Source organism: Accipiter gentilis, chromosome 1 (genome assembly GCF_929443795.1).
Source record: "Accipiter gentilis chromosome 1, bAccGen1.1, whole genome shotgun sequence".
Classification (NCBI taxonomy): domain Eukaryota; kingdom Metazoa; phylum Chordata; class Aves; order Accipitriformes; family Accipitridae; genus Astur; species Astur gentilis.
Genome location: NC_064880.1, coordinates 9,479,604 through 9,497,328, shown reverse-complemented (window position 1 = coordinate 9,497,328; position 17,725 = coordinate 9,479,604). Strand labels below are relative to the sequence as shown.

General features: G+C 56.4%; 2 protein-coding genes across 6 annotated transcripts; both read right to left on the bottom strand.

The window, feature by feature from the left end:
- Positions 1-7,562: 7,562 nt before the first annotated feature.
- Positions 7,563-13,454, bottom strand: LOC126037689 (complement C1q subcomponent subunit C-like). 4 transcript variants are annotated; one of them, XM_049798294.1, is made up of 5 exons: positions 13,328-13,454; positions 12,456-12,645; positions 10,043-10,104; positions 8,649-8,811; positions 7,563-8,294 (listed from the first exon to the last, which is right to left on the bottom strand). In XM_049798294.1, exons 2-5 carry the CDS (start codon positions 12,634-12,636, stop codon positions 7,720-7,722), a joined length of 981 nt encoding a protein of 326 aa, XP_049654251.1. In that variant the 5' UTR covers positions 12,637-12,645; positions 13,328-13,454; the 3' UTR covers positions 7,563-7,719. The 4 variants fall into 4 exon arrangements, with proteins under 4 accessions (XP_049654251.1, XP_049654260.1, XP_049654279.1 ...); XM_049798303.1 differs by having other exon boundaries at positions 8,649-8,808; XM_049798322.1 differs by lacking the exons at positions 12,456-12,645; positions 13,328-13,454 and having other exon boundaries at positions 8,649-8,808; positions 10,043-10,149.
- A 1,151-nt stretch (positions 13,455-14,605) lies between these two features.
- Positions 14,606-16,900, bottom strand: C1QA (complement C1q A chain). Of its 2 annotated transcripts, none has more exons than XM_049798355.1 (3): positions 16,781-16,900; positions 15,804-15,975; positions 14,606-15,662 (listed from the first exon to the last, which is right to left on the bottom strand). In XM_049798355.1, exons 1-3 carry the CDS (start codon positions 16,889-16,891, stop codon positions 15,094-15,096), a joined length of 852 nt encoding a protein of 283 aa, XP_049654312.1. In that variant the 5' UTR covers positions 16,892-16,900; the 3' UTR covers positions 14,606-15,093. The 2 variants fall into 2 exon arrangements, with proteins under 2 accessions (XP_049654312.1, XP_049654322.1); XM_049798365.1 differs by having other exon boundaries at positions 15,804-15,998; positions 16,781-16,840.
- Positions 16,901-17,725: the final 825 nt, after the last annotated feature.

Below are 17,725 nucleotides of genomic sequence, written 5' to 3'. Positions count from 1 at the left end.
GAGCAGAGTCCAGGTCTGGGCGGGAGCTGGAGGCTTCCCACTGCTGGTGCTTCGTACTGTTAGCTGGGGGGTCTCCAGGAGCCAAAACTCTGCAAAAACCCGTCATGTTTCCAGAGCCTGCCTCTCTGCCCAGCCCTCACGGGCATCCCCAGGCTGCAGGGCCGGATCCAGGACACAGGGTCACCTGGCGCAGCAGAGGACACCAGGCCGTGTGGTCCATGGTGGGTGTGCATCTCCACCCCAGTGCTGCTGACAGGAGCCCCTCGCTCGGGGATGTGCAAGGCTGTCCGGCTCCCTCCCAACTCGTCTGGAAGTGCTGCTGCTGACCCGCTGCTGTTCCGTCTCCTTGGTGACTGCACATGCCAGCATCCCCAGACAAAAGCTCTCCTGGCACATAATGGGAACAGAAGGGAGCGCTGGCCAGCGGCATTCAGCCCTTGGGGAGCTGCTTCCCGAGCCCTCACTCTAGGGCTCCAGCCCCTTCTCTTTCCGAGTCAGCCAGGACTGCAGACTCGCAGATAATCCCCCTTCAAAAACCAGATGGGTATTTCAGGTATGTGTCCGTGCGTGTTGCACGCATTTCCCCGGGGACCCTTCTGCGGTGTAGCAGCCCTTGCAAGGCTGCACATAGCTGCGTGTTGCTGCGCTGTGAGCTTCTAGCTGTCTTGCTTGCTTTCTCCCCCACCCCCCGCATATAAATGCAAGATTTAGGGCAGCAGGAGGCTTTCGAGAGCAATCCTGGACTCTTCCATCCCGGTACCGACAATCCAGCCTTCTCGTGTATTGCTCTTGTGCTGCATGCTGAAAGTGCATTGTGCTTTGCATGTTGTTTGTGTGGTTTTCATTTGGTGCATATGCCTGCTACGTGCCCTGCGTATTAATTCACGTGAGTCTCTGACTCGTGTCATGTGAGGCACATGGCTACATATGTGACAAGGATGGGGCTTGGGGCTTGTCTCCCATAGGTGAGATCATGGCTCGTCTTCCTGGCATGTAGTGCAAAACGAGGGCTGAAACCCACACACCCCTCCAGCAAGGCTGGTAGGACAGGGTGTGTAACATAGCAGGGTCTGTTCCTCCCTGTGGGGAAACTGAGGCATTCGGGGGGGGGGCACTGATTTGTTCCCAGTCACTCCCAGAAGCCAGTAGTTGAAGAAAAAAAAAGGTCTGCTTTTCCCTTTTCTTGCAAAACACAGAAATCCTCTGGAGAGGAAAGCAGGGCTATGTGGGGCTCTCCCAGACCCACTTTATCACATCTTCAGCAGTGGTTTGGGGGTTTTGCCAACAGCCAGGTCCTGCATCACAGCAGAGAGGATCCCCAGCACGGCATCCGGTCTCGCTGCTCCAGGAGTACGGGGGAAACCTACGTGCATGGCGTGGGGGGACAAACCTGAGCTCATTGAGGTGCAATCTCCCAAGGGGTTAAGGACATGCAGTGGGACAGGTAGGACCAAGCTGTGGTCCCACCAGGCTCTCCTGCATCCCCTTCTGCTGCAGCCCCACTCAAGGGCAGAGGCCAGGGGAGATGGAGCTCAGCTGCCGGCAGGCGCCAGGCAGCAGCAGGGCGGGAGGCAGCGGGAAGCGGAGCGGAAAGAGCCGAGTCCAATGTCGAGGCGAGCTGTGCCTGGAGCTGAACACCGGCCAGGCTTCCCATCCCTGAGCATCCCCATGGAAACCTCAGCCCCGCCACCCCGCCTCGCACCCGTGCCAGATTGTAGGTCACCGATGGCCACGCTGGTCTAAGCGGCCTCCCACGGGGGCGAAGTGGCTCTTCGCCACCAAGGGCTACGGGCCGGGGCTGCAAAAGCTGCAAAGGGGGGGAGGGATTGAGCTTTCTCCATCCCACCCCACAGGGTTAGGGATGCCCGAGCATCCTCTCCCCTGGCAGCATCCCTGCCTCCTCGGTCCAGCCCCGGGGTTGCGTGGGGTGCTGTGCCACGGGGTGCTGCGGCAGCAGGATCGCACCACCCCACAACCCGGCCCCGCTGGTCCTTCCCCTCCTGCGCTCCCTTCCCAGCACGAGTGCCCTGAATGCTCCATTTGAAGCTAATTCCGGCTGAAATCTGGTTTGCTTTCCAACGTTGCTGCTTTAAATTGGAGAGATTGACCTTGTAGCAGGAGGTGACATGCAGATGCACATCAGCAGCCCGTCAGAGCAGGCGGCGGGGGCTGGGGAGGTTGCAGAGCCGCCTCGGGGACAGGCCAACTATTTTATGAGTAATTTAATATCTGGAACACAGACTTTTCATTCCCAGAGATCTGCTGAGGAAAGAAAGAGCCTTTCTGCAGCCCCGCAAAGGCTGTTCCTCATAAGGAGGCAGAGCAGAAAAAAGAGGGCTGGGACTTAACCCCTTGGTGGCCAGCCCAGAGCAGAACCTCCGCAGCTCCCAGTCCTTGCAGAGGGGCCAGGAAAAGCAGGAATTCCCTGTGCGGCTCAAAGTGGGAGACAAGCCAGCCTGTGTTGCTCCAGGCAAAAGAAGCAATTGCTCCTTCCCATTCAAATACAAATCCAAGCCTGAGTGAGGATGGGGAAAACAAACTTATCAGAAGCCCTGAGGTTAGGTTTGGGATAGGAGGTGGTCTGAACTCCCTTCCCTGTCTCAGCCTGGTTCCTGCTCTATCGAACTCCACCTGAGTCCCACTGAGGTTGCAAGCAGTCCCATCCTCCAGTGGAGCCAGTGCTCCCAGGGGATCCATGTGGGGAGCCGACAGCAAAGCAACTGTGTGTGGCCTCAGTCTCCACCGAACCCAAGTTGGTCCTGCTGTGTCTCATCAGTGTCTGCAACCCTCACAACAAACACAGTCTGGTGCGCTGCCCCAGTAATGCCTCTGCCCAGAGCATACCAGCATCGTGGCACAGCACTGAACCTGTGCGGGGTTCTCCATATGCCTCCTGCTTGATATTACAGTTTGGGGAAAGGGAGGGAAGAAAGAACACTGAAAAAAATGCAAAGTCTCATTACAGATCCCTGCCCAAGGGCAGAGGAGAAAGGGGAAAGCAGCCACCAGTTTGGCAGCAGCAACTGTGCCTTGGTGCTGGAAGGCTCAAGGGAAGGAAACGCTCATAGGCTGTTCAGGAGGGAGCTGCTGGCAAGGGAAAAGCAACCCTGTGCTTAGGAGCAACGTCATGAGCTATGTGGGAGAATGGATTTTAGGCAGGGCTTGCATGGGAGGCTGCACTACGTAGCCTCGAGAAGAGCCCACCGGACAGCATGGCTGTGGCTGTATGATGGCGCCAGCAAAGACTGAGGCCAACCAAGGATGGTTTAGGAAGGGCTTTTCCTTGGGTAGCAGGTACTGGGAGCTGACTGGGCTCAGCACAAACAGATCAACACCTTTGCAAGTGCTATGGTGTTTGCTGGTGGTGTTAGACCAGACTGCAGGACTGACATCCCTGGCTCAATCTTACTGACAAACAGCATGACTGTGCTTTGATGTCTCCAGTTCAGCTTCTTTTTCCATGATTATTGACAGGTACCTAGCATGCTCCACCACATCAGATCCTGCCAGAGTCCTGCTTACGCCTAGGCTGGAGCTTCGGCACAGAGAAAACCCCCCAAACCCCAGCTAGATGATGCAGGGGAACCTCCATGTACTATTCTTGCTGATCCCTGTTGCTATGTGCCTTGAAATAGGAAGATTTTATTTTAAAATCCTGACAGCTCTCCACCAGTGTCTTTGCACATTGGCGGATTTGCTCCAATTGAGCTCTGGACCAAACCAGTGCCTGGTTGCAGGAAGTCCCCAGAAAGTGACCTTCCCACTTGCTGTTTTTTGGTGTCACTGGACACTTTCATCGGGTACGTGATGGGGCAGGGTGACTGGGTGACACAGCTGTGCGCCAGGTTACCTCTCTGTTCTGCTCAGCTCACCAAGTCTGTGCGACTTCCACCACTGAGAGAGCAAAGAACCCCATGGCTGCTTACCTGCACCTTGGCAAAATACTTACAACCCTAAAACTTCTGCTCTGAAGTCACCTCGAAACACGACCCACCTCAACTTCTACCAGTGCCTCTTCTGAGCATCTTGTGGCCTCTGCCTGGGCACATTGCAGACCTTGGTGGAGGCCTGACTCCACAGGCTAGGGACACAGCACCACCTGGTGAAGATCCACGGCTTAGCTCTGGCTTGACCATGAGGAGGTACTGCTGCTCCACTTTTGCTTGCGGTGCTATTAAAATAAAAACAAAAAGGAGAGAGAAGAGTAGCAGAACATGCGTGTCAGGGCAGATCTGCAGAGAGCACGTACGGAGCGGAGTGAGTGTGCACCGGGCAAGTATGTGCAGGGAGTGGGGTGAGTGTGCATGTGTGCCCAGTGCAAGCATGCACAGAGCAGCGAATATGTGCACAGAGAGGAGTGAGGGTGCCTGCGTGAGCATGCACAAAGCAGCAAGTTTTGAGTGAGTTGGGCATGTGTGCGCAGCATAAACAGGCACAGAGCAGCGAGAGCATGCACAGAGCAGCAAGGATGCAGAGTGAATGTGCACACATCAGAGTACGCAGTGCAGAGTATACAGTGAATGTGTACAGAGCAGGGTGAGTGTGCACAGGTGCATGCTGTAAGCATGCACAGACTGGTGTGAGTGAACACAAAAAGAGCACACGCAGGGCAGAGCAACCGTGCACAGAGCACTGGGACAACTCTGTCACGTCCCAGGTGAGAACAAAACCTGCAAACTTATTCAATGGTTGCAGACCTGGCCAGGTTAACTTTTGGTGGGTGACAGGCACTGTTGGGCAGAGACGTAAAGAATTAAGGTCCTTTACCTGTGAGACAAATCGGTCCTTTCCCTGTGAGACAATGAACATGGTTGTCCGGAGTCCTCACCACCAGGCTGTACCTGACCCTGCAACAGGTTTCTCTCCAACTCTCCTGTTACGTGTTGTGTTGTTCCAAGGTTGCTTTATTTTGCATGGAATAATTAATTATGTACCACTGTGCAGGGCAGGGGAGGTTTGAGAGCAGGGCTGTAGCAGTCCTGCCTTTCCTGGGTAACAACAAGCAGGCAACCTGTGACTGGCAGCACAGCACCTAGCTACCCAGATCGGTTTTAATTTTCCTTGCCGTCGCCCTGCACGCCACTGAGGATCTTGCGGAGGGATTGCTGCCACAGGGCAGCAATCCAGGCTCCTGCTGTGGATGGTCCCATGGGAGGGAGCATCTGCAGTTTGGCTCTGGCCTCAGTGAGCACTGTAATAACTTGAGAGGAGGGGGTCCTCTACAGCTGCCCTGGGGTGGTGCCCCTTTCTTTGGAGGTCTGGGGCTTTCGGGCTTCCTGCAGGGTCAGAAACCCATCACCCGCACTGAGCAGACCTGGGAGAAGTGCATGGTGTTATTGCATGGCCCACCACCCGCCCCAGCAGCTCATGGCCCTCAGAACCCCTTTTCTCATCCATTTTGGACACCTGAGGGGCGTGCTGCTTTATGGCCCATACAGCGGCAGCTTCAGGGGAGTGGAGAGCTGCCGTCCCAGGAAGCTGATGCCTGAGCGAGCATTGCAAGGTGCTGGCTGAGATCCACCGGAGGAAGCAATGCCCTGTGCACCTCTGTTTTCTGGCTGCACTTTAGAGACAGCTGGTACCTGCACAGCCCTCTGACTCTCTCCAGGTACAGCTAAGACCCTAGAAACCCATTGACTTGTGCTGGTGTTAGGTCAGACATTAGTTTTAAAAATAAAACCAGCTCCACTCCAGAGGGGTCCTGACAAAGACCTTTTCAAAAGTCCAAAATTATTATATCAATTACTCAGAAAGGCAGAAAGCTTCAACTTGCTGTCCAGCAGCATCCCAGATCCCTTCCTGCAAAGTTTCCTCCTGCCCCCCACCTGTCCTACTGCGTGGGGTTATCCCATGCCAGCGGAAGGGCTTTTCATTTGTCTCCGTTAAATGTCAGTAGGTTCCTGCCAGCTCATTTCTCCAGCCTGTCAAGGCTTTTTTGAATGGCAGCCCTGTCCTCCAGCATATCGACTGCTCCTTGGTTTGGTGTCTCCTGCAGACCTGCTGAGGGCTCAGGAGGCTTAGCTGGTGTATGCTGCCCAGCCTCTGTTTTGGGGGTCAAATACCTACTCTTTCCCTCCACCTGCCCTGCTGACCTGTTTTTATTTGGGATGCTGCACCTCCAGCTGCAAAATGGCATGAGCATTGCAGCCGCATTTTAAAAGCAGCCCAATGCTGCTGCACAAGGAGGGCTTTGGGATTCAACACCAAACATCTCTGCCCTGACTTTCTGATAGGAGGTAGACGTCTGGGGACACAAGGTGGTTGCACCCCTGGGGACAAATGCAGCAGATTTTGCTGGGGGAAGAACGAAGTGGCAAGGACGAGGCATTAACCCAGGGCCACAAGAGGCGGCACTGATCCTGCCCGGTGCCTCCTCCCAGACCTTAGGGGCAAAGCCTCCCACTTCTGCCCGGTCCCTGCAAGCTTTGCCCTCCTCCCAGCCTGCGGGACGGGGATGCTCCCAGCGGCGCGGTGAGGGCTGAGCCAGTCTCCAGTGCCACCTGCCGGCAAATCAGCCTGTCCAGAAGCTGGAGCCTTCAAGCTGGCCGCACCAGTGCCAGTCACTGTGTCCTGTGCTGGGGCAGGGAGAGCTGGGCAGCCCAGAGCTGTGGGTCCCACAAGCAGACCCCCAGAGCTCAGTGGCGATGCTCCATAAAAGCCAGTCCATATCCACACCCCCTGCCAAGACCCTTTATCGTCATCCCCTTCATACAGTCCCTTTCAAATCCCAGACCCCCCTCCAAATTCTCCTTTTCTATGTCCTGGGCACCCCCCGTGTATACTCCCACGGGCTTCCCACCCCACAGCTGCCACGGCTGGGCTGGGGGCTGCAGGCAACCTGCCCACCCAGGTACAATGCTGGATTGTCACCTGCCCCAGCGACAGAGACATCCTTGGGGTCGTAAAGACCTTGCGGTCCTTATTCCTCTGGGGGTCCTTGAGTCCATCAGCTCTACTATCAATAAAGACATCTCTGGGAGTGCTAGGCTGTGCTACAGGACTTGCATGCGTCAGTCCTCACTGGGGTTATGGGGCTGCTCTGGGCCCTGTCCAGCTGCACCAGGGGAGAGCCGTGTGCCCCACACCTCTCCCATCACAGCACCAAGCTCTGGCTTCCCCTGGGTCATCTTGTCGCAAGTTTTGACAAAATTCTGTGGACATTATTGTCACCCCCACCCTCCAAAAAAAGTCTAAAGGAGGTTGGTGTCCCTGGATCCTACCAGCCTCAGGACTCTCCAGTACAGCACCACCTCCAGTATCTCCCCATCTACCCCCAGTACCCAGTGGCCCCAATTTTCCCACTATGTCACGTGTCCCTGCCCCCTGCTAGAGACCAGGCTTCCTCTCCCTGTTTTCCTAACACCGGGCTAGGACTTTCTCTTTGTGACTCTGGAAGGCAATACTCAGCATGGTCTGCAGCAAGAACTGCATTAATTGTCTGGCTCTGCTCAGCAGAAATGAGATGCTAATGAGCCTAGGCTGCACCAGGGGTGCAGGAGGCAATGCTCGGAGTATCTGAGCTTTATTTGGGGGAAAGGAGACAAACCCTAGGCAGGAAGGAATCAGCAGCACAAGGAGCTGTCATTTAATGTGCAAGACTGGCAGTAACATGCTTAGGGCACCAAATCTGGAGCAAAGAGTAATTTCCACAGGAGTCCTCAGCCCTGCAGGGGCCAGCCGGCAGCAGGAGAAGGGCTGCAGAGGCACACCTTCAGTGGACTAAGCCTCGGGGAAGATGAGGAAGCCGGAGAAGATGCTGTCGGATCCTTCGATCCCCACCAGGGAGTTCTTCTCCGATGGCTCCAGCCAGACAGACTCGCTCGCCGCCATCTTGAGGACGACACCACCTGTGGTGACCTGGTAGCTGCTGTGCACATAGTCACAGAAAGTCACCACTTTCTCACCCCTGCTGCCACCCCGGCCCTTTTTCAGGCTGAGGCACAGGTTGGCCCTGGAGGTGACGTGGTAGGTGAAGTAGTAGATGCCCGGGATCTCGCAGTTGAAGCGGCCGTACCGGTTCTCATAGTGGCCCTTCTCATTGGTGATGATGCGGTCAAAGCGGATGGGCTGATCCCGGCGTGGGTAGGAGCTGATGGTCCTGGCAGCAGAGAAGGCAGACTTGAGAGTGGCCTTGTAGTCACCAGAGTCCCCCTGAGGGCCAGGGATTCCCCTGGCACCTGGTATTCCCTTTGGACCTGGGGGGCCCCTGGGGCCAATCTTCCCAGGGTGCCCCGGCAGTCCTGGGTCTCCCTTCTCCCCCATGTCTTCTTCATCCTCCACCTGGCCAGGGGGACCTAGAAAGGAGGAGGAAGAGTCATTGTGGTTGCAGCTGAGTCCCACAGGTCTGCAGAGGGGACACTGGGAAGGAAACCACCGGTATCTGTGCTGGGGTGCGGGTCAACGGAGACCCCTGCCCACCTGGCAGGTGTGACACCCATTGCTCTCATGCACCCTCCCTCCCCAGGTTCCTTGGGGCGCTCCGGACTGTCCAGCCCCTTCTGTCCCCAAGCAGCACCGCCACCTGATAACATCGCAAAGGGGCTGTTGGAAAATGGATTGCTTTCCCAGGACCATGTGCCTGGCAGTGTCTTTTCCTGCTCTCGATATTCACAAGATGACATCTTCCCCACCTGCAGCCTCCTCCTTACCTCGCTCGCCCTTTAGGCCATTCTCCCCATCTCTGCCGTTGCTGCCAGGCTGTCCTGGTACCCCTGGGATACCTGGGATGGTGCCATAGGTCTTGCAGAGTGTGGCAGTTGCAAGCTGCCCTCCAGCCAGGCAGATCAGCATCACCCACGCAGTCTGCATCTGCTGGAGCACAGAAGGATGTCAAGAGGCTTAGCTTGGGCAGTGGGAGGGATGGGGAAGGCACTCTGTTCTGCTCTGGAGGACGATGACTAGAAGTGCATCTGGGTAATACCATCAGGGAGGAAAAACATCCTGCTGCAGAGCCAAATCCACTCTCCTGATGGCCTTGGAGGGATCAGCCCCTTGGGGCATAGGAGGGCTTGTCAGTCTCTTCTCACTCTTAAATTACCAGTTTACAAGTGCCCAGAGCTTCAGCCGCATGAATAGCTGAGGACAGGTTAGCTTGCCCCAGAGGTCTGATGTCCAGCCTGCCCATGCTGCTGCCATGGGCATGTGCTGCAGGTCCCTACTGCTCTGAGACCCTCCTGCTCTCTCAGAGGATAAAATCTTCGTCCCATCTTAGGACCACACCTGCAGGGTAAAATCCTTCCCCAGGCCAGAACAGTTATCTGCAAGGGGATAGTTCATGCTTTCCACCACCATATCTGAGGAACAGCTTTAGTCCTTGCAGATGGCAATGAAATCCCAAACCTGCCCTCCTAAGCCCTACAGGTTCCCGTTGCGTCCTGCCACACACCTGCTTCATCCCAGGAGCATTTCTGTGTCTGACCAGTGTTACTGGGACAGTCATCTGGGCTACCAGTCCCAGGGTCCCATCTTCCCTCCGCCCTCCCTGCATCCCACAGCTCAGCTCAGCTCCTTCCCCCAGCTCCTGGTACAGGTGAACGTGTGGTAAGCACTGGGCATTTGGGGGCTGTATCTGGACATCACATCACCCCAGCCACACTCTCTGGCCTCAGGTGGACTTTCCCAGCACTGAAACTCTGGTATCAGCAGGAAAAGAGGTCAGTGAGTTGGATCCTCCAGCCACAGAATCTCTGATTCAGATGCAGAATGTACAAGGACTGATCCACAGGCTCCCACCCCCAGGTCCAGGCAGACAAGAGCATCTCAGGGCAGGAAAGCACCCTGAGGGCACCTTTCAGACTGATGCTCAGTCCCTGATCACCCCTCTGGACCTTTGCCATCTCCCCTTTCCATCTCCCCCTTCCCCTGGTGGAGCAGGAGGGATCGGAGCCCCATCAGGGATCTCCACCACCCCCAGCCCAGCAGCAACCTTTCTCTCATGCCCCAAGCCACAGCGAAGTGCCAGTGATGGAGGGGGTGACTGTCACCCTGGTGCTGCTGGGTTCCCCACGTGCTTCTACCTCCCTTGCTGACATCTTGCTCTTACCTTGAGCTTCTTGTTGCACAGATGGGGAGATGGAGCAGCACTGGCGTCCCAGTTGGAAGTGACTGCAAGGAGAAACAGAAGTTTGCTGCAAGGGTTATTGTGAAAGGATCTGGGCCACATCCCTTTTTTATCTTTAGCTCCTACCCTTTCTTCAGGGGCACTTTCACATCCACCACAAATGCTTGCGGTCAGATCAGCAGAACATACTGTCCCCAAATAGCACCCTGGGGTCCCTCGGGCATACAGCTCTGGCCCCGGGGAGCAGGGTGATGTCCACTCTGCCCTGCAGGGGCCCTGGGTCCTGCTCAGATGTGCTTACTGCAGGGAACGCTCCATGAGCTCCAGACAAGTTAGGGGTAACCCCTCAGGACTGCGGAAATGTGCACACACATCCCTCAGGCTTCTCCGTACATACCCAGCTCTGCTGGGAGGTACTGGCAAGGCTCAGAGGATGCTACAGGGTCTCAGCATCCATCACCTTGTATCTGTCCCCCAAGGTCTCCTAAATGTTGTGGATGGGAAGTGATTTCACCCTGCAGTAAAAGCATTTCCAGTCCTGCTTTCTGCTGATGCCTTGTGGAGGTGAAGCCCAGGACGTTTAGGGGAGATGACCTCCTTTTCCACTGTACAGTGTGGGAGAAATCTCCATTGGGTTTTGGTGGGCTGTGTAGCCTGCACAGCCACCAGCTCCTTTGGTCTGGCTCAGGGAAGCCAGTGCTTCCCCTGCCCTGTGCCTGGTGAGCCTGGGACCCTGTGCATGTCCCAGCCACAAGAGGCATGGCTATGAGGTTTGCTGTGTGGTCTGTGGCCCTCTGCAACTGAATTTCATCCTCTTGGAGGCAAAGGGGAGTATCAGGGCCCCTGCCTGGAGTAGTCTTAGTCCCTCCACTTTGTGGGAGCTGCGTGTATGGGCACAGGAACTGTCTCCTTCCTGCAGTCAGTGCAGCTGGGGTTCCTACCCCACCGAGCAAAGCCAGGGTTGTGAATGGTGTGTCATGCTCACTGATGCCGAGCACGGCCAAGCCAGTGAGGGTTCAGGGACATTCTGATGCCATGCAGACGTCCAGATGTCACGCACACACGCATACGCACTTGTGCACGCCACATCCATCAGACCACACGTGGGCTCCACCTGCAGAAAGGCAAGTCATGGAGGAAAAAACACACTAGGCCAGGTGCACTGGAGAAGGTTTTATTGACACTTTCCATAGCTGGGTCATGGCAAAGGTGCTGCTGCAAGCCTGCTCCAGGATACCTGGCTGTCCCTGGTGCAACCCAGGTGGGAAGGGGAGAGATGCAGAGAGACCTCTGTCTCCGGCAGCAGAAGGTAGTGTGGAGTTATCATGGTGGATGCATGTGGCAGTGCCAGCGGGACCCCAGGGGCTTGGCACCATCACTGTGGGTGCAGATGCATGCAGACGTGCCTGTTCCCCCTGTTCAGTGGCTGCCTACACTCAGTCCCCAGGCAGGGGGTTGCGTCTGGTAGCTGGGGCTGACTCCTTCGCTGGGGCTTCCCACCCAGCAGAGAAACCTGGAGCGTCACAACAGCCTGGCAGTGAGCAGCAGGGTTTGCAGGGCAGTGTGAAGAGGTTGGTGTGCTGGGGTGGGGTCTGGTGGTCCCCTAGTCGGGGAAGAGCAGGAACCCTGAGAAGACACTGTCAGAGCTGCCAATGCCCACCATGCCGTTGTAGTCGTTCACCGCCAGCCAGACCTCGTTCCCAGCATCCACGTGGAGGACGATCCCACCAGAGCTGACCTGCATGGTGTTGGTCTTGTGGTCACAGAAGCTGGCCATCTTGCTCCCATTCTTGTACAGGATGACACAGAGGTTGGCTGTCTGCGAGGTGTGGAACACAAAGTAGTAGAGGCCAGGGATGTTGCAGGTGAACTTGCCCGTGGTGGTGTTGTAGTCATGGTTGGTGTTGGTGATGACGTGGTTGAACACCACGGGGACGTTCTTCAAGGGGTGCTCGTCAGTCTGCCTCGTCACTGAAAATGCTGACTGGTGCTTCTGCTTGTAGCTGCCTGGCATACCCGGCTCTCCGGTCATGCCCGTCATCCCAGGGTCTCCACTGGGACCAGGGAGACCCCTGGGACCAGTCTTGCCTGGCAAGCCAGGGCTTCCTGTTTCCCCTTTCATGCCCTTGGGCCCTCGTGTTGCAGGACCGCCTGGGATGCCTGTGGGGTGGTGGGGAGTGAAGGGAAGTCAGTGTCAATGGCAGGATGTGGGGAGAGGCTCCTCCAGCCCCTTCCATCAGGGAGGAGAGAGTTGTTGCCTCTCTCCAGCCTCCTTTCCTCCTGCCCCGTCCTCAGACGATGCTCTCCATGGCCTGCATACCAAGGCAGACCAGCCATGGAGAACTCAATGGCCCCCCTTCAATAGCCTGTGTGGTTCTCCTCCTTGCTTACTCACCTGGCTCTCCTTTGGCTCCCTTCAGCCCATCCCGGCCATCCTTGCCTGGCACACCTGGCATACCTGGCAGGCCTGGAACCCCATAGCATCCATGAGTGACATCTCCATTCACAGCAGACCCCACATTCAGGAGTAGGAGGGTGAGAGCCAGGTGGAGCTGCTCCCAGAAGCTCTGCCCCATTTTGGTGCTCTGGAGCATGGAAAGGGAAAGAAAGTGTTCAGCTGAGGGGCCACAGCAATGTGGCTTCCAGGCCATGGGGCAAAGGAGGTACTGTGCTAAAAGGCTGACTGCACCAGGAGCACCTGGATGCGACATCTGGGCCCTCTGTGTCCCCCCCATACCAATTGCCAGGCAGTGGGGAGGTGGATATGTGGAGATGGACCCTGTGCTCATCACTAACTCCAGGGCAGCCCCTGATGGCACAAGGAGGGTTGGACTTTCAGTCTGGATGGAGCCATGAAGTCTTGCAGTACCTGTGGTCAGCCCAAAGCTTTCCTGGTCCTATGTCCCAACCCCCCCGCAGATGCGTACGCTGCTGCAGACCGTTGCACCATGCCGCACTGAGGTTGGAGCTCCCTGGACACAGTGGATCTCACCCCTCCTCCAGCAGCAGCCTGACTTTCCTGGTTCTGGCCATCAGGATCAAGCCCCCCATCAGCTGGGGATCTCCCAGGACAGTGCCTGGCCCTGGGAACTGGGTCTTCTCCCAGCAAGGACAAACATGCATCATCCCTCCATGACATGTGTGCAACCTGGCAGTGCCTCTGTCTCATTCTCCTCCTCCCACATAGCCCAGCACTGTGCCACACTGCTGGATACCCAATCCCCATGCAGCCCACCCCAAAGAGACGGACCCTGAAGCTCCTCTTACCTCTGGTGAGGGGAGCAGAGCACGGGAACCTGCGCTGCTGAGCCCTCTGGATGCTGTGGGCACTGCCTGCCGGCACAGCACGGTGCGGATGACTCTCCGTGAAACCCTCCTGGAGGAAGTCACAGAGTTAGGAAAGGGCCCTTGGGGACCCAGAACCCCCAGCTGACCTTTAGCTGAATTTCACATCCTCTTGCCTGATCGTTTTCTCTGAGCAAGCACTTTCCTGGCTGTCCAGTGAGACCTATACTTGTGACACTGCAGCAGCAGGGACTGGAAGGACAGAGGTGGGATAAGCCTCTGCCAAGACATGTGCCACAAACCCTCCAACCACGACAAGGACTAGCCCTCTGCAAATCATCTGCCTTTCACCCACCCTTAACTTGTTTCTGAGCAGAAAGGCAGTGACCGGATGGGGATCAGAGCCTCATGCCAGCTCCATGGAGCCAGAGACTCCTGTGCAATGAAGGGCTGGTGCAAGGTCATTGCCTGGCTCTGATGAGAGATGCTGCACCCCTAGGCAATGGGACTGAATGCTTTTTCTCCTTGAGGGTTTCTAACCTGAAGGCTGCCTGTCCTCTCTGCACGTTGCCCTGTGCCCCACCAGCTGTGCTGGGTTTGTTGGGGCCCCAGCATCCCTGGTCAGGGTGTTGCTCCTTGCAGGTGACCTGGCCTCCTCCTCACTGCTCCAGGAATGGAGACATTTGACTGCCCAGCATGTGTGGAGCAACTCCTCCAAGCAGCAGTCCCAGGGTATAGCACCTGCGTGTCTTCCCTGATGCTTTCTGGCTGCCTGATACCTGCCCAGACTGCCCTACTTCCCACTAGTCTCACCCCAAGCTGAAGAGGGTGAACATCACCCCAAAACCCTACCACCATCACCCCACAACCCTATCAGTCACCCTGATGTCCCTGTCCTTCCTTGCTGAAAGGCTGGAGGACCATAGCTGCCTTTCCCCTTCCTGGGAGAGTTGGGTACCAGAAGAGGACCATGTAGATGAGGTGCATGATCTGCTGCCTGTATTTACCCTGGTACAGGACAGCTAGCTTGGACTCATCAGAAAAAGGACACACATAGGCTGGTCCCAGAGAGTTCCCATTCCTGTAAGTGCCAGCTCTGCTTGTATACTCAGTTCAGTCCTGTCCATCTGCCTTTGCAGTTGGGGTCTGCTTGGCCAGGGCCAAATTGGGATCACTTCACTCCCTGGACAGCTTGGGAAGGGGTGCAGGACATTGATGGTTTGGGGAAGATGCATGAATAGGAAAGAAAACCCAAGTGGCTGTCTTGGAGGAAAGGTTTATTTATACTGATGGGGAGGATGTGAGACAGTAGTGGCCCAGTGCCAGAAAGGCGTTTGCAATGGTTAGTGTAGCAGAAGCAGTGGCACACGGTGATTTCCCACTCAGGAACAAAGACCCACAGCTGGTGAATGGCCCCAGTGACAACTGGTCCCCTCTGGCGTGGGGTCGGAGTGCCCAGGAGCAGAAAGGGCTGCTGGGGCCAGCAGTCCTTTGCCTCCAGGATGGAGTGGGCAGGCCTAGCATGGAGATAAGTGCTAGTAGGGGTCTCATTACTGCAGTGGTGACCCATAGCCTGGGCACTTTGTGACATCGGTGGAAGAACAAGACCTGTCTGGTGGCTCAGTTTGGGGCCATCCCCGTTTGCTGTGGTACTAAACCACCCCATGCACTCACAGGGGGAAAACACATGCAGACACACACACATACTGCAATGCTCTGGTGCTAAACAGGTCCTGACTGGCAGTCCATCAGCCCATCTGAGGGAAGATCATGAAGCCGCTGAAGACACTGTCAGCCTCAGAGCCGCTGTAAATCGTGTTGCCCCTGGCAGAGTCAGTGCTCACGGAGACCAGGTCACCCACGGCCAGGCTGAGCACACTGCTGCCCGAGTTGACCTGCAGGATGTCACGGCTGTTGTAATCACAGAAGCTGACCATGCGCTCCCTGTTCTTGGTGATGCTCAGGCAGAGGTCCCCACTGGAGATCACCTGGAAGGCGAAGTAGTACAGCCCGGGGACGCGGCAGGTGAACTCCCCGGTCTGGGGATTGTAGGAGCTCTCCTGGTTGGTGATGATGTTGTCGAACACGACTGTCTTGCCATTGGAGGGTGGGGACCTCCGTGAAGCGGAGAAGGCAGGACGCGGATGATCCAGGATATTGCCAGCTTTCCCCTTGGGCCCCTTTAGCCCCGGCCTTCCTGGGATCCCGGGCAAGCCATGCTGGCCATGGTAGCCCTGGACTCCTGGGATGCCAGGAGGCCCCTGTTCGCCTGCATCCCCCTTGAGTCCCTTGATGCCCGTCTTCTGTGATGGTTTCCCTGGGGAGAGATGGTGAGGAGTAGCAGTTCATGTACATCTGGCTGGCACCTCCTGAGCTGCTCCCACAGCCTGCGATGCTCCTACCAAGAGGGTTGAGGCTCCCAGGCCACCCATGCTGCACATCTTCAGCTCCCCCTTACCTGGCTCTCCCATGTCACCCTTCTGCCCTGGCCTCCCATTGAGGCCAGGGACTCCCGGGAAGCCGTTCTTGCCATCTGGTGCCCGACACACGTCATCCTCCAGCAGGGCCAGGCCCAGTACTGCTGCCAGGGTGCTGGTTGCCAGCCAAAGCCCGGGTTGCATCCTGCCTCCCTACAAGCACAGGGGTGGGAGAACTGGGGATGGAGGCAAGCACACAGCAAATACACAGATGCACCTTGGACATAGACATGCAAGTGGTCTCATCAGATGCATGCACAGACCTACCATGCCACCCATGCATTTTCCAATACAGATAGCCGGACACCACATGCAATGGTGGAAATAAATTCATGGAAGGATTTTGAGGCTGTTTCCTTGCACGATCTGAAATCTTTGATATTACTGAAAATCTCTGACACGTGCTCATGGCAGCGCTGTGGGATTGGAAAGCCCAGGACATAGAGCATGGCATAAATGCTTTGGTGCATGTCCTGGGGACAGGTGGTCGCACATCAGATGCATGTAGAGGATGCTTCTTCCAGTGCTGGGGGAGCAAGCCCTGATGTACGGGGCAGTGGTCCCATGGGTTAGAGAGCACCAGTGAGGAAGGGATGCAAAAAGACTCAACAGAGGAGGCACAAACAGGAGAGGGATAAATAGGAAAGGGTTAAACAGGAAAAGAGTAAACAGGCAAAGGGGATCCAAATCTCCAACACACAGAGCTGGGAGAGAGGAGAGATGTCCTGAGCACACACACCTACCCCAAAACCTGAGGTACTCGTCACAGGACAAGCTTGCAGAGGCTAGTGATGTCCACAGCCACATGGAGCAAGGACTGATTCCTGCAGCTCCCCTCCCACCCCTATCATCTTCTCCTCCTTTTCCTATTTTTAAACACTTGTGGAGGGGGACAGGGATCAAGGGCCGGAGAGTGGTGGCAGAGGAGGCATATGCCCCAGCTATTTGCGTGACTTACCTCTTTGCTGGGGGTGAAGACCGACCAGTCTGAGCAGCAGCTCTGTTTGCTGCAAGATCTTCCTTGGAAGCAGGGAGGAAGAGGAGCAGGGTGGGGGAGATGTACGTGCATGCACGGTGGTTTGCCTGGTCAGGGAAGAGAAGTGCCAAGTTTCACTTTCTTTGCACATGAGAGAAACTTGTTCCCCTTTCCACGCTTGACCCTGGCTGTGCTGGTTACAGTCAGGGAACAGCTTGGTCAGCAAAAATGCAGGACTGCAGGGTTCCCAGCCTGGCCCAGAAGCACAGTCCCCAAAGCAGGAACCGGTGGTGACTGGGCACAAAGCAACACAAAGGTGGAGGGTGCCCAAAGAAAGGCATGCCACAGCTCTGTCACTGCAGGAGGGGACAGCTGATGTGAGCAGTAGGTGGCACGGCTAACCAAGGGATGCTTGGTGGGGCCCAGGGATCACTCTTGATGGCCTCTGGTCTGGGCAATGGGCAGAACATGGCTGTCACTGGTAGCCAGCCTTGCCATCGCTGCTGCTGGGGACTGACCCCTCCAGATGCCCACCATGGTACAGAACCCTGACAGAGCAGGCCTCCAGCAAAGGCATCATCAGTGCCTGTGTGGCTCAACAGGGCCTCGAGCATCCTTGATGAGGTATTTCCTTCCCACTGCCCTCACTTCACTGTTTTGGGGACCTTGTCTCTGTAGTAGAGCAGAAGATGGGGGTTTCTGGCAACTAGGTTGCTCCCGGTCCCCTTTGAGTAGCTATGCCTTGCACCAGCCAGATCTTAGTATCCCCAGGAGCTGTGTGTCACCTCACCAAAACCTGCAAAATGAAAAAGCCAAAGCATCACACCACTGAGCCCGGGAAAGGCGCCCAGGGTTGTGCATTCAGCTCTACCACAAAAGAGCCGCAAAATGCCACCAGTACCCAAGCCCCACCGTGGCAGTGAACAG

Coding starts and splice junctions, on each gene's coding strand:
- LOC126037689 (XM_049798294.1), bottom strand. CDS start 12,636: ATGGGGCAGAGCTTCTGGGAGCAGCTCCACCTGGCTCTCACCCTCCTA. Junction 10,105..12,455: donor GGGAGCCAAAGGAGAGCCAG/GTGAGTAAGCAA, acceptor TTCTCCTTGCAG/TCACTTCCAACTGGGACGCC. Junction 8,812..10,042: donor TGTGCAACAAGAAGCTCAAG/GTAAGAGCAAGA, acceptor TCTGTGCTCCAG/CAGATGCAGACTGCGTGGGT.
- C1QA (XM_049798355.1), bottom strand. CDS start 16,891: ATGCACGTACATCTCCCCCACCCTGCTCCTCTTCCTCCCTGCTTCCAA. Junction 15,976..16,780: donor TCTTCACCCCCAGCAAAGAG/GTAAGTCACGCA, acceptor CTGTGCTTGTAG/GGAGGCAGGATGCAACCCGG. Junction 15,663..15,803: donor GGGTGACATGGGAGAGCCAG/GTAAGGGGGAGC, acceptor ATCTCTCCCCAG/GGAAACCATCACAGAAGACG.